This window comes from Bos taurus, chromosome 26 (assembly GCF_002263795.3).
Source record: "Bos taurus isolate L1 Dominette 01449 registration number 42190680 breed Hereford chromosome 26, ARS-UCD2.0, whole genome shotgun sequence".
NCBI classification, from domain to species: domain Eukaryota; kingdom Metazoa; phylum Chordata; class Mammalia; order Artiodactyla; family Bovidae; genus Bos; species Bos taurus.
Genome location: NC_037353.1, coordinates 12,493,179 through 12,521,100, shown reverse-complemented (window position 1 = coordinate 12,521,100; position 27,922 = coordinate 12,493,179). Strand labels below are relative to the sequence as shown.

General features: G+C 39.4%; 1 protein-coding gene across 2 annotated transcripts; it reads right to left on the bottom strand.

Moving 5' to 3' along the window:
• Positions 1–27,922, bottom strand: RPP30 (ribonuclease P/MRP subunit p30). 2 transcript variants are annotated; one of them, NM_001035461.1, is made up of 11 exons: positions 27,832–27,922; positions 26,297–26,352; positions 25,709–25,765; positions 24,468–24,542; positions 21,583–21,654; positions 15,673–15,762; positions 6,533–6,649; positions 5,951–5,980; positions 5,503–5,540; positions 5,060–5,139; positions 1–541 (listed from the first exon to the last, which is right to left on the bottom strand). In NM_001035461.1, exons 1-11 carry the CDS (start codon positions 27,911–27,913, stop codon positions 432–434), a joined length of 807 nt encoding a protein of 268 aa, NP_001030538.1. In that variant the 5' UTR covers positions 27,914–27,922; the 3' UTR covers positions 1–431. The 2 variants fall into 2 exon arrangements, 1 of the variants encoding a protein (NP_001030538.1); XR_815621.4 differs by lacking the exon at positions 5,503–5,540 and having other exon boundaries at positions 523–541; positions 5,060–5,260.

The following is a 27,922-nucleotide window of genomic DNA, read 5'->3' as shown; positions in this document are numbered from 1 at the left end:
TCCTTTAGCAAAGTTTTAATAGTCCTCAAAATAATCACTTTTTGAGCAGTAAAACTAAAAAATAGTAAGTCATATATACCAAGTGAAGCTGAAAAGCATGAACTTCAAAATGAACAAGAAAGATTTTTAAAGAGTCTCTTGTATTGAAAGATCTTACGTATACCTGCCATTTATCACTTAATGCAAAGGATAAACAAACTTGTCTTTGTTTTTCTCCTAAAATATATTTAAATTAATGTATGGGGACAGTCTTTTTTTTCTAATGTTTTACTAGGTTTTGTTATTTTAATGGCTTGAATATAAGATTGCTTTTATAGACTAGTGACATCTGGCTCCAAGTGAAAACAGTGAATCATACGGGGGTTCCGTTTCTGTTCAGAGTGGCTGATGGACTCTGAAAGGGGAGTGTTGACTGAGATGGACGGTTCTTTTCAGCTCTCACACTTGGCTTTTTTGCAGGCTGGAAGAGAATCATCATCTGCTTCTGATGTCCGAGGTTTCTTCACCGTGGAAATAATTCCAAAAGCAGTTTTTCTAGTTTCTATAAATCAAACAGGGAAACCAAAGTGCTTAAAGTTAAGATATGATTTAAAGAGGTGGTATAACAAGCATCCCCATGTTCAGTTCAGTTCAGTCACTCAGTCGTGTCCGACTCTTTGCGACCCCATGAACTGCAGCACGCCAGGCCTCCCTGCCCATCACCAACTCCTGGAATTTACCCAAATTCATGTCCGTCAAGTCGGTGATGTCATCCAGCCATCTCATCCTCTGTCGTCCCCTTCTCCTCCTGCCCCATCCCTCCCAGCATCAGAGTCTTTTCCAATGAGTCAACTCTTCCTATGAGGTGGCCAAAGTACTGGAGTTTCAGCTTTAGCATCTTTCCTTCCGAAGAAATCCCCATGTCACTTACAGCATGAGTAAATGATAAACCTGTATGAACTGCTGTGAGTGCTGATGCCATTTACTGCGATCACCTTTACCTGCCCCTAGCTTATACAAATATCAGTATATTATTAACATCTAGTTCATTCCAAAGGGACTACCCTCAAGGGTAAAATTACAGGGCAAGTTATCTCCAACGGTCTGTCTCTAATGGCATCTCATGTAGCCAGAAACCAAGTTTCAGAGGTTGGGGCAGCACATGCGTAAAGTGTGGTAGAGATGGATGAGCCAGGACAGCAAGTCCAACAGTCAGCCGTCCTGATCCATGGTGGTGTGTGTGCTCACTTCATTTTATGGTACAGACCATTCACTATCTGTGTCCCTCACTAGATCATGAGTGTCTGTCTGAAGAATCCATCATATTATATGGCCAACATACAGCAATGCCTGGTTATTTAACAAATGTTTAAGAAATACTTGTTGAGTGAATAAAGAATAATACACATGGTTATTGATCTCTTTTGTGTTGTTGACAATGGACAAAGAAGAATGGAAATTATTAGATGTTTAGGTCAGGCTGGCAGCAGAGTTCAACTTCAGTCTAGCTAACTTCTGCTAAAAATGTACTAAGGGGCCAGGCACTGTGTTATCTACAGAGGATTCTGAGAAGGCTAAACAGTGCTTCTTTCTACCCATACTGACAGCACATCAGGGGCAAATATAATAGTATAGTAGGAATGGAGACCCCACAAGAAGTAACCCTGCCTGGAGGAATCAGGACGGTATCACAAAAGAAATAACACTATCATAAAAGAAGGAAAAGAAAAAGGAAAGTTTTCCTTTGCAAAGATATGGAGAGAGAGATAAGAAAATAATACGTAGGAGACAAGATGACTGGTGTAAAGGAGGAGTGTGAAAAAATCAGGGGAAACAAGGCTGGAGGGGTCGTTTGTGAAAGGTCACAGTGCCACGAAGAGATTTAAACTTAGTCCTTAGGAAATGGGGAAGGATGAGGGAGGAAGCAAGACCTTTTGGTGACAAGAGATAAAATCAAAGGGACTTGATAAACACAAATTTAATTAAGACATTTCATGTAATAGAAAGTAAAGTCATTTCTAAAAAGTTAAATATTACCTTCTCACTTATCAAGATTAATTTACGAAGTCTACTAAATTTCTGTCAGTTATTTAAAAGCATTTTAATTTATAACAGGGACAAAACTTCTCTCAAGGTCATTACAACACCAACATAATGAGAGAACCTCAAAACAAACAGAAATTGCCTTAAATTTGCATTTCACCAAGAAAAATGTTACAGATGTCTATTTTATCACTATGATTATGAGTAATAGTCTAAAAATCAGCAGAATAAATATAAAAATTAAATTGTGAAAAGCAATTAGCAAATATGTTTGTAACAAAAAGGATTAGTTTCAAAATTATTTTAGTTCTATGTCAGAAATATTTTTTTTAATCACATGAACATTTACTTCTTAATCTAAGCCAACAAGATTATAAATCACTGAAAAACAAGATTTTTATATAGTTACTAAAGTAACTCTTTTAGACCCTAAACCTCTTTTCTCTGTCTTGACCTTAAAATTGCTATTCACTGGCTGCTAGAAGCCCACAGGACTCATCTAACTTTGATTCTTTATAGCAAGCCTTCCAATGTGGAGAAGGCTTTCAACTCTTCTGTTTTCTAGGTATCTACTCCTGCACTGTTTTCAACAATTGCTCTCATGATAGGGTTTTCACACCCTCCAAGAATTAACCATCTTTTGGTAGTGCTTCTGTGCAGTGGCGCCCTTAAATGTGGCACTCAGGATGACACAGGTGCCAGTTGGGTCTTACCAGTACAGAGGATGACAGTGAGGCTTTGAATCCTCGTGCCTTAGAATAGAGTAATTCTTTTCATGTAAACTTAGGCTCTCACTGTTTCCACTGTTTCCCACATCTATTTGCCATGAAGTGATGGGACCAGGTTCCATGATCTTAGTTTTTTGAATGTTAAGTTTAAACCAGCTTTTTCACTCTCTTCTTTCACTTTCATCAGGAAACAATGGAAGCAGTCAGAGACTATTTTCTTGGGCTCCAAAATCACTGCAGATGGTGACTGCAGCCATGAAATTAAAAAGACGCTTGGAAGAAAAGCTATGACAAACCTAGACAGCATATTAAAAAGCAGAGACATTACTCTGCCAACAAAGGTCTGTCTAGTCAAAGCTATGGTTTTCCAGTAGTCATGTATGGATGTCAGAGTTGGACCATAAGGAGTGCTGAATACTGGAGAATTGATGCTTTTGAACTGTGGTGTTGGAGAGGACTCTTGAGAGTCCCTTGGACAGCAAGGATATCAAACCAGTCAATCCTAAAGGAAATTAGTCCTCAATACTCATTGGAAGGACTGATGCTGAAGCTTAAGCTCTAATACTCTGGCCACCTGATGCGAAGAACTGACTCATTTGAAAAGATCCTGATGCCGGGAAAGATTGAAGGCAGGAGGAGAAGGGGATGACAGAGGATGAGATGGCTGGATGGCATCACTGACTCAATGACATGAGTTTGAGTAAACTCCGGGAGTTGGTGACGGACAGGGAAGCCTGGCATGCTGCCGTCCGTGGGGTCACAGAGAGTTGGACACAACTGAGTGACTGAACTGAACTGAACCTTAGGTTGAATTAATAATCCTAGTATCCCACCACACGACTGTCTCATTGATCCCAATGTCAACTAAAACCACGGGAACTACAATTTATCCTATAGATGTGCTATTAATTCTACAGGGACAGAGAGCATAAACTAGGACTGTCAGGGGCACAACTAGAATGACTGGGCATGCTATTAGAGTCCACGAGACTTCTTTTAGTTTAGCTTCCATAAAAACCTAGCTTTAGATATAGCTTATGTTGAATAGCTGAGGTTCTTGAAGTCAAGAGTAGATCTTCATATTTTTCCCTATTAAATTTTTAAAATTAGTTTCCCTTCTTTGTCTTAGTCTGTTTTAGACCACTAATTGTTACCCAAAATCTTGATGATACTTAAACGTTCCCTTAAGATAGACAAAAATAATGGCAGAACCACCAGTTTGAACTATTTCCTAATTTCAGAAAATCTTGATAAAAGTTCTAATGTGGTCATTCCCAGAGCTTATATGATGGGACTAGGTTATATATATAATAAAAGAATCTCAAACTAAAAATGTTGAAAACAAAAGCAAAATCCTCTAATTCGTGGTAAGTCAATACAGCAACCAGTTCTGCCAAGCAGAAATCAGATCATTAAAATCCAGACATAGTATACAAGCCCTCAATAACTTAACTACTCTTTTAACCTAGTCTTAACTACTCTTAAATAACCTAGTCTTTATGTATCAACCAATTCTGAAGCTTAACACGCATGTGGATAGTATCAAGTAGACTGCTTCCTGACCATTACCACTACTACTAAAATTTACAAAGAGAATGCAGATAAAAACAGCAGATCAAAAGTACACATTTTTTTCCTTTTAAAAAGCCTCTTTTTCATTCTCCAAAGTCCTGGCATATCAAACACTTCTAGTTCAACTTTTATCATCTGATGAATAAGAAATTCAGTGCCTTCAAGTAGCAGAATTAGGGTAAGGAGGTAGATATATGTAAATGAAATGTGAGTTAAAAAAAAAACAAACGTGAAGTCTATGCATACTTGAACATGGAAACAAAAAATGAGAAAAGAACCACAAGATGTAATAAATGTGCAACGTTGTGATCTGAGTTTGCTGGCTAGATCTTTAAAAATGTATTCGGTGCTTTTGTGTTCCTCATCAATGGCTTAACATGTATTTTTCACTTTTCACTTCTCTCAATCAGTGATTTTCAGCAGGGAAAGCATGTCCCTCTGGAGAAGAAAGGGCAATTAGAGGCCTATCAAAATGTAGGCAGGCATACATACGTAGAGCTTGAAAGAACGCATTCAACACTCAAGGCAAAGTGTATTCATTCCACACACTACAGAACATAAAGCCTGAAGTGAAGGGCAAGAAAAGCAATGATGCACATGGCTAGTGGGTTCAGAAAAGATGATTTTAAAGGAACTCTGAGGGGCAGGATAATAAAAGTTGATATGGCTCAACTGTTTGACAGAAATGACTGGCTCTTAACATGACCACTCTGATTCTGTTGGAAAAACGTGCTCACCTCCATGCAGAAGCACTGCCCGGCAGTTGGTGGACACTGCGGCCTTCGCATCACTTTCAGACAGCCCAAACAGCAACCCTCTGGGGGTCGTTAAAGATTTCAGCCCAGAGTCAGCCGAGGACACCAGACCAACAGAAACATAACCAACAATGCCAGCTGCCCTGGCACTGAGAGAGACACTTTAATTTTACAGTTCTTAGCCTAAATGGAAAAAGCATTTGAGAAAAGACTCATTTAACTCTAAACTTTTACTCTTCCCCCCTTTTCTACTTCACCCTTCATCCAGAAAACAAAAGGATAAAGCACTTTAAGCCTGATGTAATTTGTTTTTGAAATTCTTAGTTGATAGACTTATAGTTTTAAAACTCTTGTTAAAGTTTAATATACTAAATTCAAATTTCCTAAAAGAAAATTGCAATGACTTCTTATTCAGAAAAGGATACAAGTTTGCCACATCGTATGGGCCTCTTATTTCTAAAGGCTAAAATAAAATGAACAAAAAATAGATATGAGAAAAGTTATTCATTACATTTCAATGACTTCATCTGCAGTAAATAGGATGCTTAAGTATCTAAAAATAAGGAAGTCAACTGCATAAATTTAAGTCGTTATAATTTTGATGGGTTTCTTACATTTTTGAAAATATAAAAGATCCTTGAAAAGCATTTTACAACAATATGAAGGAAAGACTATTTATATAAACAAAATTTGAAGCCCCAAAAGAATGGGGATAAATAGGGATAAAATTGCTCTTCAGCAATTACAATGAGCAAATGAAGTTAAAAATGAAAACACAACCTTTTATTACATTACTATTTTAATTTCTACCCTAGAAACCTTTTAGTTTTAAAACTTGAAAAGTGAAAACAAAGTACTTAATGCCAGACTTACCCTTTCTGCAGCACTAGATATAATTACATTCTACAAAACAGAAAGTAATCAACATTAATCTTAGATAAATGTGGGAAAAAACTGAAGAGTCTTACAATACAATTAACCAGCAATCAAATTTTTAACATAAACACCAACTTCTTCTTAAGATAAGGTACATAATTAAAGTGATGGATGAAAGACCTCATGTCAAACTAAAAGCAGCCTAAAATAAGAAACAGAACAGGCCTTCCCAACAGATCTTAGGAAAGATGAATCAGTTTAAAAAACTAGTTGAAAAGGGCATGTAACCTTAATTCAACTCAATGATGACAAATAATTGCTCTCCAGACTATTCTTTCACAGGAGGTAAATGGCCAATTCTTTACTGAAAGATAAAGGCTTTCAACACATCTTCCCCACTTTGTGTTATTTTTCCCTAGAGCATTTTTCTTTCTCTTAAGACCTGCAGAGCCTGTTGAAATGGTAGAAGTTGTTCTTGGGCCTTGAGAACTTTTTGCTCTAAGGATCAGCAGGATAACCCCAGTATATTAATAATAAACAATCAGATTTGAAAACCATCCTAAAATTATGGAACCATACCTTTCCTTTGCAGACCTGCATCAAATTGAGGGCGTTGGAAATTGTGTACCTTCTCATCGTAGAGTCTTTGATAGCAGGGCTATAGAGAAGTTCAAAGCCCACTCCTCGGTCAATTGCCTTCATGGGAAACGAAGAAGTGAAAACTGTTAAGGCTAACACACACTGTCTTACTTTATTTTCACTGAACTTCCCTCTCACCTCCTTCCTCACCCTGTCCCTCCTAGCCTAACTCCTGCATGTCCAGGTATAGCTTTGAAAAAAGGCATATTTGTGCCCGGATGGCACCATCCATGGGAGAAAAAAAGACCTTTGGCTCTATTTGGTCAACAGAGTTTATCTGAGCTGTGGGGAAGCTGACTTGATATAAAGAGCCGAGGAGAGCAACGTCCCAGTGGTGTGGCAGAAGGGCTACTACTCCATGAACGGTCAAAAGGAAATCGCAGACGTGTTCCCTACATGCAGGGTAGACTGTCTGCAAATGCAGTAAACCAACCAAGTTGATCCAAGAATGAAGAACTCAAAAACATCCTAAGAACATGAGTAGAAGGCGTCTAGGGTAAGTGATTTAGTGTGAATATGCTGAAGGAAGAAACACAAACAGCCAAGAAGTGCTATGTGCCAGGCACTGTGCTGAGAGAGTCTTATGTATTTATTCAACACCCACAATGCCTAGAAAGCACTATGGCAGAGACAGCTAACTGTCCCGCTCTGATCTCCCCATTTTCTTTATTAATGGAGTCAGTATCTTAAGCGGGGCTCATGAATGCCCAGCAAAAACAAGGAAAGCAGCCTGCATCCCTGACAATATTGCCCAGCTTGCAAGCTTGGCCTTCTACATGAGAAAAAGAAACTTTCTTGTTTAAGGTGTTCTTAATAGGGTGGAATCCACAGGTATCCACAGGTAACACCTTATTTAAAAATTTTAGATAGATGAAATACAGACTCATTACCTGAGCTCCTGCTTATAAGACGATTTTAATGCGAACTGCCTTAAGCTCATCAACTGATTGTTCAGCCTGGAAGAGGTGGCAATGGGACTAAATCCACCACTACACTATTCTGCTTCCCTGAAGAGTGATTTGCATCTTCATCCATTTACAAGAGAGGGGTTTCAAGCCAGCTGTGCAAGGGAATGGTGAGCAAAAGCTTACATGGTTCTTCTCTTCTAAAAACTTCCAGGTTAGTGGGGGAGACCATCAAATAATTACACAAAAATTAAAAACTTCCACTGTGCTAAGTGGAGAAGCAATGGCACCCCACTCCAGTACTCTTGCCTGGAAAATCCCATGGATGGAGGAGCCTGGTAGGCTGCGGTCCATGGGGTCGCTAAGAGTTGGACACGACTGAGCGACTTCACTTTCACTTTTCACTTTCATGCCTTGGAGAAGGAAATGGCAACCCACTTTAGTGTTCTTGCCTGGAGCACCCCAGGGATGGGGAGCCTGGTGGGCTGCCGTCTCTGGGGTCGCACAGAGTTGGACACGACTGAAGTGACTTAGCAGCAGCAGCACTGTGCTAAGTACAGTCAAGGAGAAGTCTAGGTGTAGGTGAGGAAGGACTTAAATCAGTTAAACAGCAGAAGAGTGAAGCACTTGCGCAAGGCAGGCTGCGGGGAGGGGTATATGAAGAGGCTCTAGGGTTGGAGGGAGTGGTGGAGCATGTGGAGAAGGTCAAAGGCTGGGGAGGAGAGAATGAGGAGAGACCTGTGGTGGGAGTGGAGGCTACAAGAGGATGGGAAGGGCCAGCAATGCCGCTCTTTAGAACAGAGACAGAATTAATCTTAGTAGCCACACAGAGCATCTACGGATTTTCTCATGGAGGTGATGACTGGAGTCACAATGGCTGCAGTGGTCTTTTGAAGGAACAAAGTAAGTAAAGCAGGCAAAGACCAGGAGGTAGATGGGCTGAGACCTGTCCAGCTAGGACGGCTGGAGGTCTATTCCTGAGTGTAAAAAGTAATGCAAAAAATCTGTCTTCTGAACACAGACTTCTTTTCTTCCATCCCCTAATCTTCCCTTTCCTCTTCTTGCTGCCTTGAGGTGCCCAGATTTTATTTTAGCTTCCCTATATACCTGATCCTAGTTTAATTAGCATTTACACCCTGTCTTCCACACTGCAACCTCCCCCTCTCTCTTTTTCAGACAGCTTCTTCCTGCCCCCAATTCTTTGTCTTGTGTTGATTATATCTGGGAATGATGTCTGTTATGATATTCTTTGTGGCACAAAGATATACCACATTCTCCCTATCTAGCTTGGACATTTGGAAGCTGGCATCATGATACTTCTCAGTAACACAGAGCTGTTCTTTTATATAAAAAGCATTTAATACATTAATATTCTGAGGGAATAAATAGTAGCTTATGGAAAAGAGGTCATATGATAATGCTGTTCACTATGGATTATCCACCATAAAAGAAACCAGGGTTAACTTGGCAAATTGAAATTCACAGACAAACCAAATCATGTCTTTCAACCATATTCTCAACTATCCCCCTGGCTGTTTCTCTAACCAAAACTACTAATTAGCCAAAGAGGCTTACTTACATGTACTTCTTTTCCTCATCCCTCTAGCTGCTGAACTACAGTACAGGTCGGTAAGATGCAGAAGAGGAGAAATAGAAGATGCAGGTGACATACAGAACTAGGTGACCAGGTCCCAAAGTATTCTTGCTTCTCCCCCACCTCCCGCCCCCCTGGGGACCACAGCAAAATAAAAACAACTTTTTTGGGCGTGGAGAGGGTTAATGGACATAATTATCCACTTAATTATTTTTTAAGAAAAAAGTTCTGATTCTGATCTTAGTACATTAATCAAATTCACTTTTAAAATGGAAAGAAAACTCAGAAACTGAAGATAACGTGCTACTGAAGGCTGTGAACACTTCTTTCACAACACTTTATTTAAAAATTTTAGATAGATGAAATACAGACTCATTACCTGTGCTCCTGCTTCCAAGCCCATTTTAATGTAAATTGCCTTAAGCTCATCAACTGATTGTTCATAACAGCCTTGTCATAAGAAATGCCAGCGCGTGCTTGATTAGCTTTTGTTTCCATCTCTGACCAAAGGTTCTGGAATAAGCAGATATTTCTCTACTAATGAGAAGTAAGTCATAACGATGCTACAAACCAAGAGCAGGTGTGTGACATGTGAAGAGAGGTAGTGGTGGCACAATCCCAAGAACTAAAGCAAAGCTTAAGAGAAAGAAGAGAGAAAGAAAATAGGGGGCTGATTACTGGGACAATATACAGATTCCCTGTTTATTTCCTAAAAATTAGTTCCTTACTGAATTGCAAAGGAGGACACTCTTGGTGTATCATTCTTGAGACAGGTAACTCGTTCATACGATTCACTATCAAGTAACACAAGAAAGCAACAAAGAGTCTTAATTGTCTCTCTGCCCCTGTTTGCCCCACCCCCGTCTCCCATAATCACACTTATTCATTTCTTACGTCTTTTCCCAGAGTTTCTTCATACAAATATAAGCAAGTATGAACAACATCTGTTTTCCTTTTTTACCCCAAAGATAGCATACTACATTGCGGTTCTGACGTGAAGGGCTCTCCATGTCAGCTCCTACCTTCAGCACTGCTTTAGAGCTGCAGTACTCCACGGCAGAGGTAAGGCATGCTTAGCCAAGCCTCTCATAGCTTTGAGTTGTTCCAGTATATCTGTAGAATAAATGCTAAGGTGGGATTGCTGGGTATTACAGGTTGAATTGTGTCTCTTATGAAGGTTATGTAGAGGTCCTAATACTCAGTATTTAGGATGTAACCTTATTTGGAAACAGGGTCACTATAAATGTAAATTAAAATGAAGTTTTACTGGAATAGGGCGGACTCCTATTCCAGTATGACTGGTGTCCTTACAAGATGATGACCACAGGAAGACATAGAGACACACGGTAAAGACAGGCAGAAATCAGAGCTATGCAGCTGCAGGCCAACGACCACCAAAGACTGCCAGCAAATCACAGAAAGCTAGGAAGAGACAAAGTAGGATCCCCCTACTGGTCTCAGAGGGAGCATAACCCCATGTCTTGATTTCAGACTTCCAGTCTCCAGAACTGTGAGTTGACGCATTTCTGTTAGTTTAAGCCACCCCATTTGTGGTACTTTGCTATGATAACCCCAAGCAACTAATACACTAGGTCAGAGGGTAAAGCATGCATAATTTTCATAGCTGTTGCCAAATTATCCCCTCCCTCATATGGACTGCTCCACTTACACAGTTAAAATCAAAGTATGAGAACCCTTGCTTTCCCACAGCCTTACAACCATGTATCATCAAACTTCTGGGTTTGTGCCAATCAGATAGGTGATTTTTGATGTGAATTTCTCTTAGCATGATGAATTTAAGCATCTTTTCATATGTTAACAGCCTATTTGTATTTCCTTTCCTGAGAAATGTCCTTTTCATATTCTTAATCCATTTTTTTGGATTGAACATCTCTCTTTTTTAAGCTTATCAACTTCTGCATGCATGCTTAGTGGCTCAGTCATGTCCGACTCTTTGTGACCCCATGGACTGTTGTCTGTCAGGCTCCTCTGTTCATGGGGATTTTCCAGGCAAGAATACTGGAGTGGGTTGCCATGCCCTTCTCCAGGGGATCTTTCCAACCCAGGGATCAAACCCAGGTCTCCCGCATTGAAGGTGGATTTTTTTACCATCTGAGCCACCAGGGAAGCCCTATCAACTTCTAGGAGCTCTTTATATATTAAAGAGACTAGCCATTTGTCTATGACATAAGTGAAACTATTTCCACCAGTCTGTCATTAGTCTTTCCACTCTGTTTCTGATGGGTGGTGGTGTTTTTTTTTTTTTGCCACACAGAAATTTTTTGATACTGCCAAGTTTGCTGGCACTGCTCCAAGCACTAGATCCATAAAGTACTTAACACATTTAGGTTCACAGTATGTGTGATGAAAAATAAAGTTTATAGAGCAGTTACACCCAACTCAAGGATATATGGAAAGATTCCTGGAACAACCTCATTGCTTCAGATACTACTTACTGGATTTCTTTCAGTGGGGACTAATTGGACCAAGAAGACAAATGGATTAGAGTTAGAGAAAATGCTGAAGGGAAAACTTCACAAAGAGAGCATGAAAATAGCTCAAAAAACTTTTAGTTGTTGTTCAATGGCAAAACACTGTTTAAAAAAAAATCAAAATGAAGGTGAAGATAGGTGTTGCTTAAAGAAAATTCTTCTCAAAACCTGAATTCATAAAGATATTTTAAAATATGAAATTACTCTGTGCTTAACAAAGAGCTCTGCTGTAATTTTAAATAACATTTCTCAAGAGGAAAATGACAGCAGATTTAGAATCAAAGCTTGAGTACAAATCCCAAGTTAACCTTTGAGAGAGATGTGTACCTGTTGTGAGATGCAAGCTACCTGAGTCTCAATTACATCACCTGCATAATGGAGAGAATTCACATCTACCCCACCTTAAAGCTGTGGGCTGAGAGCAAGTGTGAGAGAGCTTAAACCTTCAAATGCTATTAGAGGTCATTTGGTTATCCAAGAAAAGGAGCTGAATTCAACTTTCTTGAAACCCAACTATAATACGATAAAATGATTCTATTACAAGTTACTTAGACTTTAGAGGAGGTTTGTAGGAGATTCTAGAGGGAATTAACATAACTGAAATTATGGTGCCGTAAGCATGTGGTGAAGATACCAAGAGGGATGAAAGCTGCTAAAAATTATATATAAGGAATGCTTTGGTATGTCTTAGCTCCTGGGCCCTGCTTCATAATTGCAACCTTCTTTTACTTCTTAAAGCTGTATTGAGAGATGATTGAAAAATATGATGTATATATTTAAAGTATATAATGTGGTCATTTGATATACAAATACTCTACATCAGGGGTGCCCAGGCCACGGACCAGCAGCAGTACATGGCCTCTTAGGACCCAGGTCACACAGCAGGAGATGAGCGGCAGGCCAAAGTGAAAACATCTATCCCCTCCCCAAGCCCCGAGTCCATGGAAAAATTGTCTTCCAAGAAAACAGTTCTTGGTGCCAAAAAGGCTGGGGACCATTGCTCTACAATGTAGAATGATTACCAAGATCAAGATAATTAACACAACCATCACCTGATATAGTTAACATTTTTTTCTCCTGTGGTGAGACTGCTTAGGATCTTCTCTCAACTACTTTTAAGTTACAATACTGACTATTACCTACGGTCGCCCATGCTGTGTATTAGAGCCTCGGAACTAATTCTTTTTCTAAGTGAAAATCTGTACCCTTTGACCTAAAATCCCAACTTTCTGAGCTGATAATTCTCACATGCCTTACGGCCAGGAGGTCAAGACTAATGAATTAAGGATCTTACTGCTCATTTTTTTTTTTTCACCACTCCATCCAAACTAAGATCTGTACCCAATACTGTGATCCTTATAAACCAAGCCAACAACTTATCATGGTCAAAGACAAATTCATTCTAAGGGCCAAAAGAGCATGCAAGGACCAAGACTTCAGACTAAATTGTTCCCCACGTTCACTACATCTTCTATATTTTCCTGGGGAATGTATTTCCATACTTTAAGGATACAGTTCCAAATCCATAATAGGTATAATTATCAGGTATAAATAATATACACACATCTATACAACTACTCTTTACCCTGTACAACAAACTCAGTAACTTTTATTGTATCAATATGCTTCTAGCTTTTAAATTTAGTTAATTTAACTTTTAATTCCAGTTTCTCTTAAATGAAAAAGAGGTGAATGAAATTAACAGGGACTCTTCTGCTTCCTGACCAATTCACACCGCAGCCTACTTATACACTAGACAAAGACTAAAAATAAGGCTGCACAGCCTTCCCTCCACTCCATCATCTAGTTTTTATTAAACAACATATGTAAAATGTTCACACCAGATTTTAAAAAAAGCAGACAGTGTGTTAAATACTGCATATCCGTCTCACTTGTCAAATTTTTACTTTTCAGAATTCTTACATTGAAAAATGTGGGAATGTGGCCAAAAATACCCATCAAAAAATAGTACCTTCCTGACCTTACAGATGGAACTGGAAGGTGGGCTGTCCTGGGGCGTCTCCTCCTCATGCCCCAGTGCCCGACTCCTCTCACTGTGGAGGCTGCCTGCTGAGCCCTGACAACAGCTAAGAGTTAATGGCTTGCAGGATTTGCTTGTGTTCCCTAAGTTGCACCTTGACAATATGAAATTAGATGTATACTCATTCAACTGAAAATTTTAGGGAGGACTCATTAAAGAGAAGGTATTGGGGTAATTAAGAAAAGACCATGACACGGCTGGTGCTTCCTAGAAGCTTACAATCTGGGTTGAACAGTAGGGCAGGTTCATAAGAAACCAATAGACATCCCCAAAACTGCCACTGGGTAGCTTAGCATTGTTGTGGGATGAGAGGAATTAAGTGCTGTGAACTGCTGTCCATTCCACGGACTTGGCCTTAGCATCACATGTCACTGTCTCCTCCCAACCAAGAACACAGTATTGTATGTGGGTTTACTCAGGCAAAGTCATCTAAAAAATGGCCTTCCTTGTTCATCAGGGTAAAGAGAACAGTAAAGAAGTTGAAAGTTTAAGAGCAACTTATGGGAAATGCCATTTACATGTAAACTGGAATGGCAAACTGGAGCTGGTAAGAAGCCTTGGCAAACTTCTGGAGACAAAGCCTGCTCCGAAGGGGAGGACCAACACGTGAGGCCAGTAAGACTGTCACCACCTCAGGTACTCTGTTAGTCTGAGCTTTCAACATGGTAGCTAGGGCACATCGGAGGTCTCACCCAATGGAAATCAACCTGGTCTGTCCCAACCCTGGGTCTGAAGAGCTGTACAGCTTCTCCTTGCCTTCATTTGACCATGTTTGACAAGTGAGCTGTTAAAACAACATAGATTTCCAATTCTAAAATGTGATGATTTAGGGCCTTTTTTTAAAAGTGTTTACTCATTTATCTATAAGTACTGGCAAGAACGTGGGGAAACAATGATTTGAGCGTGTTGTTATACGTATGTTCAGTATATTCTCATTATTAATCAGCAAAGAGCTGTTTAATAGTTTTTCCTTTAAATATATAACTCTAAAATTTTGAATACTTTTCAAAATATTACTCTTGAATGCTTTACAGTAGCATACATTCAGGGGTAGAACATAAGCCATCTTCAACTTTTTCCACACAGGATTCAATTTTTCCATACCATACAGATCAATTTTCTCCTCTTTATCGTCTCTGCCTATTCTCAGCATCAAGCCAGCTCCTTAGCAGCAGAGAGGGAAACAAAAGATTCTCCAGAGACAAATGAATAGGGGAGTTACCTATCCTGAAAAAAACCCATAAATTTTTAATTTTCCAATTCTGACAGGGTTGGGTATGTAATCTAGACTGTTAAACCTTTTTTTTCTCCTTCAACAGCACTTTTTGAGAATGGGAAACAGCTTCAGAAGACTCTGTTCTAAAATAGCATCCTGACTCTTCCCAGGATCCGGTTGCCAATGCAAATAGTTGACAGCTGTGCCAAACTTATAGCTCCCAATGTGAAGCAATCTCACTTTCATGATAGAATAAGACTTATAAAAAGGTGTGACAGATGGAAGATAACGAGTAGAAGAAAATGAGAAAGTATGTAGAAAGGTAACGAGAAAGATTCTATAGAAGGAGACAACGCGGGGTCACCTTCTTTGGTCATTACAAAGCAACGCTGGCTCTTTGTGTGAGCCGGCACACCTCGGTGCAGATTTTAACTGGGCACAGACTACGCCTGCTGTGCTTTCCATTCCCTGCCACCCCACTCCCCTTTCCAGTTTGCTGCTGCCATGAGAACCCTATTTTTTCCCTCCTCCTTTCTTGGCTTCTCTGTCTCCTTAATATGCAACATGCAGACTGTAAGTGTCCATTATTATTAGCTATCCGCTTAGGAAATTTCCTGAGGCCTTTCAAACACACCTTGGTAATTTACTAGTTATTTTTTATATTAAGCTTTCTTTCAGCCTTTAGTCAGCTTGCACAATAAAATCCTTTAAATTGTCTATTTATTACCAGCCTTTGATTTTTCCCCTCTAAAAACACGGTTTCCTCTGCCCCTTTCCCAGCATGGTAACGCACATCTAGAGATTCACATAGAGAACAAAGTGTGACACTTACCACATTAATAGGGGGTCTTTTGAAGTAAAATGGTAGCTTCTCTGTCACAGTTATGCAGACTAAATCCACATCTAAATGTGTACAAGCAACCTGTCAAGGAGAAAACACACGTAAAACCAAAAGCAAAACTGGCACATGTTAAGAGTGTGGTAGGGTCAAACATGCCATAAAGAAATGCCAATAGATACGGCTCACTCAATGGACACCGTAGGGTTCTGTGGTCAATGCATCCGTCCGCTTGCAAAACCAATGGTTAGCCATTCACATTTGGTTTGAATGGTTTAGCTGCAATCCAGCTGAAGTAGGGTGGTATGTCTACAGAACATCTCAACAGACATGGTCCAGAGACCCTCTAATCCACGGTCAGCTACACAAGGAGAGGTTGCTAAGAGAGGCTCAATTTCTGGAAGGTTACTTCAGATTGTTCCAGAAAAAGGAAACGGTTCTGATATCCAAAAAAAAGCAAAGCTAAAAGGAACGTATGCATGGTCCACTTTCTCCAGAAATTCTTTATTCTTTATTTTTGTGCCAGCAATTGTCCCACATCTATGGGTCCGATCAGTCTACTGAGTGGTCAAAGAAACACGTGGCACTACCAACAGCATTTTGTTCAAATGCTGATAGAAACGAAGCATCTCCACAAATGGTCAAAGGAGAACTGTTGTAAATCAAATGATTCTGAATGCATTTTTTTAAACTGTTAATTTCTCTCCTTTCTTCTCATTTTTGCTATTACTTGTTGACACTCTGCATTTACTTCCAAAAGAGATCTGAAACTGCTTATAAAAAAATACATGCAAGACAAAAATAAACGGATAAGGAAACGAGGATAAAAGGAAGAACAGGGAAGGAAAATAAAGCTGAGGAGTGGTTACTAGCTTAAAAGTGCAGGCTAGAAGCTGCACATCCGGCTCTCATTTTGCTATTATTTGATTTAGAGAGAGAAAAGAATTGGCTCTTCCCCACCATGACAAAAAATAAGCCTCACTATCAATGCCGGTATAGTCAGGCTTGATGAACAAATTCCAGCTGCCAGGGTGGCTGTGCTGGCAATCTAACATCAGTGGCAATGACCAAGAGAAACGGGTCGAGAGGGTGACAATGCCCTGCAGGGTAGGCTTGACCTTTAGCGATGACAGGACAGGCACATCTTATACTTTTTCTTCAGAATCCCTGCTCCTCTCATTGCTACCCCCACCTCAGGGTTCCAGGAAGCAGGAAGTGATCCGAGGCTGCCTGGCTTTAAGATAGTCTCAGTAACTTAGTAAGCCTGGGAAGTAATGCTGCTCTGGCAGACACTCGGCTCATAAAGGACCTGTCCCATCCCAACTGCTACAGCTGTCTAACTTTTTTTTTTCAATGACTTTTATAGTCATTGAAAATTTGCTAAGAATGGATGAGAAAAGCTCTGAATAGCAGGTAAAACTAAAACAAATTCATCTTCTGTTTACCATTTTTACACTATCAGACTGGCAAAGATCATAAAGTTTAGTAATATACTGGTGACACAAGAACAAACAAACGGACTCACAGGGTTTTCAGAATCAGTCTCGAAAAGCATTTCGGCAACAGGTATCAAGATTTTACATGCACACATCAGCATATTTCACCTATAGGAAGGTATCCTACAGAGACCAGAAGTACCTATAGGAATGTATCCTATAGAGACCGGAAGTCTGTTCTATAGCTTTATACCCTATAAATGCTTCAGGATATTAGTGAAAGAACATTTGCTGCAGTACCAATCACAAAAGGTTAGACACGAGTAAACATTCCTCAATTTTACTTAAACAAACAGGGTTGCTTTACACAATAGAACACGCTGACTCCTTCTATGCAGCGAGGCACCTCTCAAATGGATATTATGGAACTACTGGCAGGTGAACAAAGCAAGGCGTCAGGAAGGCAGGCAGGAAAGGGAGAGGGGAATGAAGAAGGACTGGGTGAAAATACTCCTGAAAAGGAACCCAAGACCTTCTGACTGTGGTTGCCTCTGAAGAAAAGGGACAAGGCGTTTTAAGTAGGAGGATGGTGTACTTTTCAGCGTACACCTCTTTGCACTCTTTGAATTTATTATTACAAGCACAAATTATTTTTCATTTCAAAAAGCTGATTCATTTCTTAAAAGCCTGTAAAACATTCTTCTCCAGCGTAAAGCTAAATTAGGTTACTTGATTATGTATTGCTCTTTTTCCCCAGGGTTAATTTAAAGAAAATCCCCTGTGTTGGTTTAAATACATGCATTATAATAAATCTTCAGTTACAAAGGACAGCTCTACTTGGCACCTTAGACTTAAAATGTCTCAAACCGAGTTCTTTTGTTATTTAGCTATTAATCCAAATGTTCAACTGATACACTTAGGTAACTATAAAATAAGAGCTAATGTTTAATGTTCACATTATAATGAAATACTTTCTAAATCATTAAAAATGATTACATTATGTCCAAATACTTGTGATTAAGAATTTGATTATAGTGGTTTTGGCAGGTTGTATATGAATTCGTATCAACTGTTCTTAATCTTCCTCTGGGCAAAGACTCTTATGAGGATTTAAGGAAGGTATTCCCCAAATGGTACATACACACATACACTTATCTTTGATTTTATGGAACAAGGAGAGTAAGAGGGAGAAGGTTCAGTCTCCCCCAAATCCTTCATGGATGTCAGATTGGTACATCCTGGTGTTTTATGCAAGGAAGAGCCAGGCTTGCCAGTGAAAAGAGATGTCCATAAATGGATCCTCCCAACCTTTAAACCCATGTTTAAAAAAAAAAAAAAATCCTCCCCTGAAGAATTTGCTTAAAATGGAGATTACCAGGCCCTACTCCCAGCAATCAATTCAATAAGGAGGGTCTAATCACCTGCATTTCAACAAATTTTCATGGCAAATCTGAGCCAGTGCAGCCAGACCACACCTTAAAAGGAGCCTGGAAAGATCCGCCCTTTCGGTAGCCCCAGGTGTTAGTACAAAAATGCTCTGCAAAGGGTAAGGGATGGATTTTGGGAGCAGGAAGAAAAGAGAACTTCAATTTTCACTTATTTTTAATTCCTTCTCTTAAAATATTTTGTTCAGTGTGTGTATATTATTTCATAAAGCACACTGATATAATGGAGCATGCAAATAATTTAAAAGAAAATAAATATACCCATCAAATAATTTAAAAGAAAATAAACACATATATTGGGGATGTAGGACCAGTATTTTTTCAAACTGATATAGTACACACTCAAAGTAGATCGGAGGCCGCTGGACTAAACAGGTTGAATTCTCCTCACCCTGTCCAGTCCTAAATGGGAAAAATAATGGGAAAGAATATGAAGAAAAATATGTGTAATTGAATCATTATGCCTCACAGCAGAAATTAACAATCAACTATACTTCAATAAAATTTTTTAAAAATTCCTAAATGGCAATAACTAACTCAGAAGCTCCTGAAACTTCTATATAACTCTCTCTGCCACATTCCACAGCCACCCCCATCCCAAGAAGCCCTGGCCAATGGACTCAGCTTACAACCTTTCATCTTTGCCTTATCCCCTGGGGTAACTATAGAGAAAAAGGGTTTATCTATGAGATATCTTTCAGATACTCTGAGTGGAAACTAGTATGTTAATTCCCATGGAAACAACGCTATTTAAGGTGGTTAGATTTCATACTACTAATTGCTAACATGTGTTTAGGAATACTTTTACGATTCATTTTTGAGACCTTAGTTTTAGAATATCCTATCTACAGAGACACTTGCCTACATTCTAAATAATCAACTTATCAAACAAAATCACTTAATAGAACATAACCTGTTAAGCAACAAATTGCTTGCATTTGATCCAATTTCAAGCTTTACAATTATAAGAAAAATCTTTTTAAATGGATTTTCTATAGAAAACAAGGAGTGCCAACTTCAACTGAATCCTAAAGAATGGGTAAGATATGGAAAAATGTTCTGATTTTAAAAACTTTTTTCTACAGTCAATCCCAAACAAATACTCTGCCAATGATTTATAGCTTTTATCCATCTTCCAGAATATTTCTGACTCTTCCACCCACTATCATGAATTATGTGTTCATATTTCTGACCTAAAATTTGAGAATAATCTGAGGAAAACAGTAAGATAAATTCACTGTATCAAATTATAATGCATTCTAACACCATAGTCCTAGTTCTATGACACGTTACCTGAGGTTTAGAGCAAATCATTTAGCCTGAGCTTCAATTTTCTCTTCTACAAAATGGCAATAATAATAAGCATTCATCCCAATTACCCCTGGGCTGTTTTCTCTAATCAAATAAATGGCTATGGAAATGTAGGATGTATGCTCTTCAAAATCAATTCAAAACACAAGAGTACAATAAAAAATTAGGTATACTATCAACTTTTAATCTACATTATAACCGAGTTGTTAATATTTAATAAAAAACTAAGTTGCTGCTTAACAAATCTGGACATATTCATGTTTCTCTTAAGGGTTTCCATACTGAATCAGAATCCCATGTGGAACTTAAAAAAAACAGATACCCAAGCTCAACCCCAAAACCTGCCTAATCAGAATCTCCCATGGTGGAGATCTGAGCCTGCCTGATTTTAAAAGGTTCCACAGGGGTCTCTGATGTCTAAGATGCACTCGATCCTACTTTCCTTTTCTCTGAAATGAAATTCTAGAGAATTACTATAACTGAGCATTTCAGAAAAGGAGTCAGCAAAAAAGGGGAATTCATTGCTAACTTGTGCTGTTTCCCTGCATTAATATAAACAATGAAAATTGTGAGTGTACCTCAAAAACTAAATTTATCACACAGAAGTCTCCTTAGTCAACAGCTCCATCTACTGGAATAAACTTAGGGAAAATCTTCTTATAATTTTAGAACAGACTACTTAAAAATCGATTATGTTGTAAAATTAAAACATTAAAGACCAGCTCCGTAACACCCCTTTGGTGGATACACTTTTTGGTAGATGGCTATTTTCTTGAACTGAGACAAAGTCAACATTCCTTAATTTCTAAAAGCAGCTATATCTCACTTTACACGGTAAAACATATTCCTGAAAAACTATTATTACAGTTGATTTCTTTTCTCCTGTGATCACTAACAACTCCCAATGTGTTCTGTCTCAAGCTGACAAAATGTATTGAACATATACATTAAACTCTGCCTCCTAAAAAGTCACAGAAATGGCCATTTGAAAAGGACAAAAGAAATTCATAAAGGTTCTCTTAAACAAAAAGGAACACCAGCAGACAGTTGATTCTGAAGGATATCTAGAAGACCATGATCATGCTAGCATACGGACCACGCCTCTGAGCACACAAAGGAGAAGCGAAGCAGAGAAGGACCTTTTGTGCCACAGTAGAATCTCGTGCCTTTCTTCTGTAATACGCAGCAGCAAATAGCAAGGACAGAAACTGAAGTGGTAAAGAATCCACTTGCTAATGCAGGAGACACAGGTTTGATCCCTGACATGGGAAGATCCCACGTGCCATGGGGCAACTAAACCTGAGAGCCACAACTTCTGAAGCTGACTTGCCCTAGAGCTCCACAACAGGAGGAGCCACCTACAAGAGAAGCCCATGCAATACTAGGAAAAGCAGCCCCCCGCCCACAGGTAGAGAAAAGTCTGCACAGCAAAGACCCAGCACAGCCAGAAGTAGAAAAATAAACAAAATTATTTTTTTTTTAAAAAGAGGAAAACTTGATGGACTCTCTTAGTATCAGCCCATCAAATATCTAGCAGAACAAACAAAACAAAATATGCCACCCAAATACACTCTCAGGCAGTTCCAGGACTCCACATATAAACGAAAAATCCTCAATGTTTCCAGATGAGATCAAACAGGTCATCTACAAAGGTACAACATCAGACTTCTTATGTAAAATAATGAGTACTATTTTCTTTTACTGTTACTTACATGAAAAAGTTTTTCTGTCTTTGGAAAAACTGCAACAATATCATACAGCCGGACTCTTGAAGAAGTTGCTCTCTAGTAAAATGAAAAGAATGTTACCGTACAGGAACAACACAACAACAAATGCTTATGGGATTCTGACTACTGTCCTGGCTGCACTCACATTTCAATCTTGTAATACCTATAATCTGCCACTGACATTTTTGCCTTGCTTTGTATGTTGACAGAAAAGTCTTTCTCAGCACATAAGACTCCAGTTATCAACACCCATCTCATCAATCATCTCTCCTTCCTTCCCACATTATCATGCTTTACTGTATATCAAACATTTTGTTTGAGACACAAAAATCAAATTAGACAGCTCCTGCTCTTATAAGCTAGCAGAGGAGCTTGACAGAAATTGACTGAGCACCTGCTATATGTAGGGCACTAGGGATACAAAATCATTTAAGGCATGTGTCTGCTTTCAGTGGAGCTTATCATTTTTTGGTGAGACGAGAATTATACATGACTAAGTATGACGTGATTAGGTTCACGATGAGAATACTGTTAAATACAAATTAAACTGCTAGATGTGTAAGAAAATAACCAAGAGCCCTCCGACAGAAGGAGAGAGATTTATCAGTTAAAGATTATTTATAAAAGAAAGTCTCAAACTGATACTGTATGTGTATGCATGTGAAAAGGCTGAAAAAATACATATTCAAGTTTACAATCACTGAATGATGAGATAATATGTGCTATTTCTTCTTTCCCTTTGGCACCTTTTAAATATTTTACCTCTTATTCTGTAAAAAGAAAAAGCAAGATAAAAATTAAAGGAGGAAGAGATGCAGCAGGTACTGGGCTTGAGCAGCTAAGCAAACCCACTGGGCAGATGCATGCCAAGACAGGGCAGGTTCTAGGTCTCAGAAAAAGTCAGGATCCAGTACTCTTTTCCTCGGCTTGACACTCCCACTTGGGATAGGGACTGAAAGGGGCCGCCAGGATGTTCATGGTAACGAGAAAAATCAAAGTCTGTGACCATAAAAAGTCACTTCTATGTCTCCCCAGGCTTAGAGAACTGGAATGCAACCTGCAGCTATAAAAAAACCCCAAATTTGGTTTTTCATAATTTCTTTAGCAATGCTAATTGTTAGAAAGGAGGCCAGCCCTTCCTTGATTACTCCTTTTCTATGAGACAGGAGGCCATTCCAGCTAATGATGAAACAGCTTATGTTCTCAGAGATTTCACTATCTCTCTCCCTCACTGATTCATCACATCAGCACCAGCTATTTGCAAGTCTCCATTTAACAAACAAAATCTAGACAGCAGGTTCTCACCAGTATCCCAAGCCTTCTGTTCCTCCATGGAGTGAAGTTGGTTAAGCAAAGTTAGCAGCAGACACTGGCTGTATTTTCTCATAGCCCAATCATTCCCATGGAAATGGCTTTTCGTAAGGCAACCAATGACCACCATGTCATTACAGAACTTGCCTGTCCAAGACACGTTTTAGCCCTTCTCCTCAGGTACGCTGATGTTGCTCACCCTTCTCATGTTCCTCATTGTCCACCTACTCCTCAGATGGCCCGTCTCAGTCTCCCATCCTAGCTCACCCTCTACTCCACCACTGAATATAGATGTTCCTTAGGATTCTGTCCCAGACCTTCTCCTCCCATATTATACTTTGACCAGGGAGTCTCATCCATTCTCATGAGTACAATTACTCTCTACAAGGTGACCACTTCCAAATGAGTATCTTGAATTGCGGTTCCTCTTCTGAGGGCCAAGTCCTTTTTTTCCAACTACTCATTTGACAAGCTCCACTTGAACTCTTGCGGCTTCTCTGGTGGCTCAGTTGGTAAAGAGTCTGCCTGCAATGCAGGAGACCGGGGTTTGATCCCTGGGTTGGAAAGATCCCCTGGAAAAGGAAATAGCAATCCACTCCAGTATTCTTGAGTGCAGAATTCCAAGGACAGAGGAACCTGGTGGGCTACAGTCCATGGGGTTACAAAGAGTTGGACATGATTGTGACTGTCTTTTCACTGGAACTCTTACAAGAACTTACTGTGTCTCAAACATGATGATCTGACACTTATTTCTCTTTGTATGTTTCATCTCAGGAAATGGTACCATCTACCTATCTGGCTGCTCAGGCCAAAGCAGGGAATCACCACCTTCGATCCAATCAACATCAAATCCTGTCAATCCTCCCCTCCCCCACCTTCCTTTATCCTATCCTTTATCAAATCCCTTCCTTTATCCCCTTTGATCCATTCTCTATAATGCAAATCTCATAACTGTACTCCCTTAGTTAAAACCTTCAAAGGCTTCTTCTAATTGCTCACCCAGACCTACCTTTCTAACATCATCCTAGGTTAGACAGCTCATCAGGCTCAACTCAACTGGCATTTCATTTCCCACCATGCACCATGTTTTTCTGGGATTTAGAATCTTGCATAATTTATCCTGTCTGGGGGAATATTCTCTCCCTATCTGGCACCAATAACATTCACTGATTTGTATGGCCACAGTTTGAACATCAGCTTCCTCAGCTTGGCCTCCTGTTACACACTCCCAGAACATTCCTTATTTACTATCTCCCACTTTTTAAACATTTTTCCCATTTTCCAAAGGATTATGTCTGTATTACTCATAGCAACATCACCAGTACTCAATGTCTGGGTTGTGTAAATTCAATGAACACCAGTCACTGGAAGACTCTTTAAATCTTTAAAAGCTTTAATCCTTATACATGTGTCATGAATAGAAGAGACTCTATTATACCATGTGAATTCTGAGCTAAGGAGAGCAGTCAAGTGTCATACACTGGGGGTTAGGGAAGATGTAAGAATGAGGTGAGTTGAAAAGCAAGTGTTAAGACCAAGAGAGAAGAAAAATAACTTACCAACACATTACAGTGAGACGGATCCGAAACGATAATTGTTAGTCTAGTTAAAATTTTAATTGGTTTTGATTTTCCCTGTAATAAAAAAAGCACAAAATACAGATGACTGATTTTCCTCCTTACCAGTGGAAAGTACTCATTAAAAGGTACTAACAATACAGAATAGTGAAGATCAGTAAAACCTAGCCCTAACTCTCAAGGAATTTATAATAGAGGTATACTTTGTTTTATTGTGTTTTGCTTTGTTCTGCTTCACTGATATTGCTTTTTTTTTACAAACTGAAGATCGGTGGCAATCTTGTATTGAGCAAGTCTCTTATGATGCGTCATTTTCCAACAGCATTTGCTCACTCGCGTCTCTGTGTCACATTTTCATTTTTCTCCCAATATTTCACATTTTTTCATTATTATCATATTTGTTACAGGGATCTGTGATTACTGATTTTGCCTAAGTCCTAATCACTAGACTGCCAGGGAATTCCCTGATCTCTGATGATACTATTGTAATTGTTTGCAGTGTCAAAGACCACACACATGTCAGACATTGAACTTAATCTATTGTTGAAATAACAACAAAGGATTGAGAATATTACATAAACTTTTAGTTAATAAAGCAGTGGCAGGGTATGAGAGGACTCACTCCAATTTTGAAAGAAGATTCACTGTGGGTAAAATACTATCAAACAGCGTTGCATGCTACAGAGAAACTGTACTGAGAGGTTTCATGCAGCAAATTCATCGTTGTCTTATTTTAAGAAATGGCCACAGCCACCCCAGCCTTAGCAACCACCACCCTGATCAGTCAGCAGGCTTCAGCATCAATGTAAGACCCTCCCCTGGCAAAAAGATTATAACTTACTGAAGACTTAGACAATGATGAGCACATTTTTAAGCAGTAAAATACTTTTTAAAATTAAGATAAACATTGTGTTTTTTTAAGATATAATGCTGCTGCACACTTAACAATGTAAGCATAAACTTAACATGAATCAGGAAACCAAAACATTCGTGACTTGCTTTAATGTGGTAGTCTGGAACCAGACCCACAGCATCTCTGAGGTATACCTGTATAGCTAGAGAAAAAGAGATGTACATAATGTTTCATGGAAAAACTAAGTCTTCATGGAAAGGTAAGACTGGTAGACAAAGGAAGGGGCAGTGCAGGTTAGAGAACCAAACGTATGACTGGGAATGTCTGAACTGGATGAGTACATATTATGTTTCTTAAACAAAGCACTTACCTGTACAATTGGCAAAGTTGTAAAAAGTTCAGAAACAGCTACCGGTTTTTCAATTTCCTATGACAAATAAAGAATAAGTTTTCAGAAAGCTAATTTCTAGCATGCAGAAACCCTAAATAAGCTGTGTGTATGTGCATGCATGTGTTTTTTAATGAAGAAATTTGAAGCCGAGTAGGACAGGAGAACATCAATGGAAAGGGAGGATGAACAACAATTTTTTAGAATGAAACAATCTGTAAGGAACAGTTGTTGGTCTAAGGAGAGATACACATATTTACTAGTATGTTCGGAAGGGCAATCATTCAGTAATGAGTCCATGACAGTAAAATAAAAAAGATTAAATATTGTGATTACAGTTTAAACAACAACAATGCACTTTTAAAGTTACTTAACATCAAACCAACTTTAAGAATCTTTACACCATACCCCAGCACTTCACAAAAAAGTTATCATTTGCACAGATATGTATCAGCTCAACTGTTAACATATAAAATAATGCACAAAGAGTGCTCATTTGTAGCTTCCACATTACCAATACACACAAAATAATTATAAATGCTGGTTATTATTGTCAGAAATCTATTTTACCTGTTTCTTTTCCTTAAATTCAACAACATGATTGATGGCAACAACTGAATAGCCCACTGAAAAGAAAAATTGAACATTCTTGTCAAATACAACAACCTCTTTTACACATAAGCTCATACCAATTCATGTCAAGACTACAAGGTAGAAGAATGGTTATGAGTATGGACTCTGGAGTCAGATTTGCCTGTTCTCAAACCTGAACATTTCCACTTAAAAGTTACTTAACCTTAAGTTTCAGGTTCTTCATCTGCCAAACGGTGATAATATCAGGATTCATCTCATACAACTGTCATGAGAATTAAGATAACACACGCTGGATGTTTTAGAACAGTGCCTGGCACAGACACAGGGCTTTGTTTGACTTTGGTGATGTATTATCAGCATGACAACAAAGACCCTTATCTTTGCCTATCTTCTTTCAACCATTATTCTTTTTCGTGTCCCTATGTTCATTTTCATCTCATCAAATTTATACTTTTTTCACTATCAACTTCATTCTTACGTTGTTGTCATTTTTTTCTGTTGCTTTTTACCCTTTCTACTTCTTCAGAGACCCTTTTGCTAAGGAGAAACAGGATGACCACTAATTCACACCAATGTCCACGTTCTCCTTTGAGCTACCCACCAAGAGACTGAAAACTCTCTAAAGCCAGGGCCTGGCTTTATCAGCCTCAACACAGCACTGCTCCGGACATGTGGACTTCAAAAATATGTTTAAATCATGACTCCAATCTTTAAGCTATTTAAACACCAACGGTGACTACAGGATATTAATATTAAAAGATAACGCATATTAAGGCCAAAATAGTGGTCTCCTCCCTCATCAGTTTGTCCAAGGTCCTTTTCTTCCTCTCTCAAATATTTACTGAGCATCCATTACTTAACAGACCCTGAAGAAACCTTTTCTTTTGAAACCCTTCTATCCCCACTTAGCAGTTGCGATTCACTTCAATAATTTAGATGAGGTCTTACCTCTCACGGCTTTTGTTTCCCCTGGATTCAAACAGGAGTAACATTCTAGCCATTCTGCTCTCCTCCCACCTTCCTAGTAAGTCCTCCGCCTCCACTTACTCTCCGTGTAAATAACATTCCAACACTCTGAACCACATGCCCCCTCCCCATTCTCAGGGCCCCCACAGTACTTCTGCATCAGTTTCCAGCATTTGACAGCATCAGGACAATGTCAAGAGACGCAGGAAGGGGCGATATAAAAAGCACTCGTGTAGGTGTACACTTGGGAGCCCTGTTTTCTTCTATCCATCAGCTGTGAGGCCCATGCAGATCCCCCGCCATGTCAGGGCCTCAGTTTCCTCAATTCCCAAGACAGAAGGAGCTGGACTGGGTAACGTCTCCCCAGTGCTTTCGAGTTTCCCGCGGGTCAGAGCAACACCGCAGGGGCATCAGTTTCCAAGGACACGCCGGAGGCCCCAGGACACCAGAACTAGGCCCGCCGGGTCTCTCCAGAGCATGGCTCTACAGCCTAGGGACAGCGAGACAGCGCAGGCACGGGGGCCCGCGAAGCCCGGGAGACTCACGGTGAGCAGCGTTCTCCACGAGCCCACGCAGCGCCTTCAGGTCAGAACCCGCCCGCAGGTCCAAATCGGCAAACACCGCCATGCTGAAGTC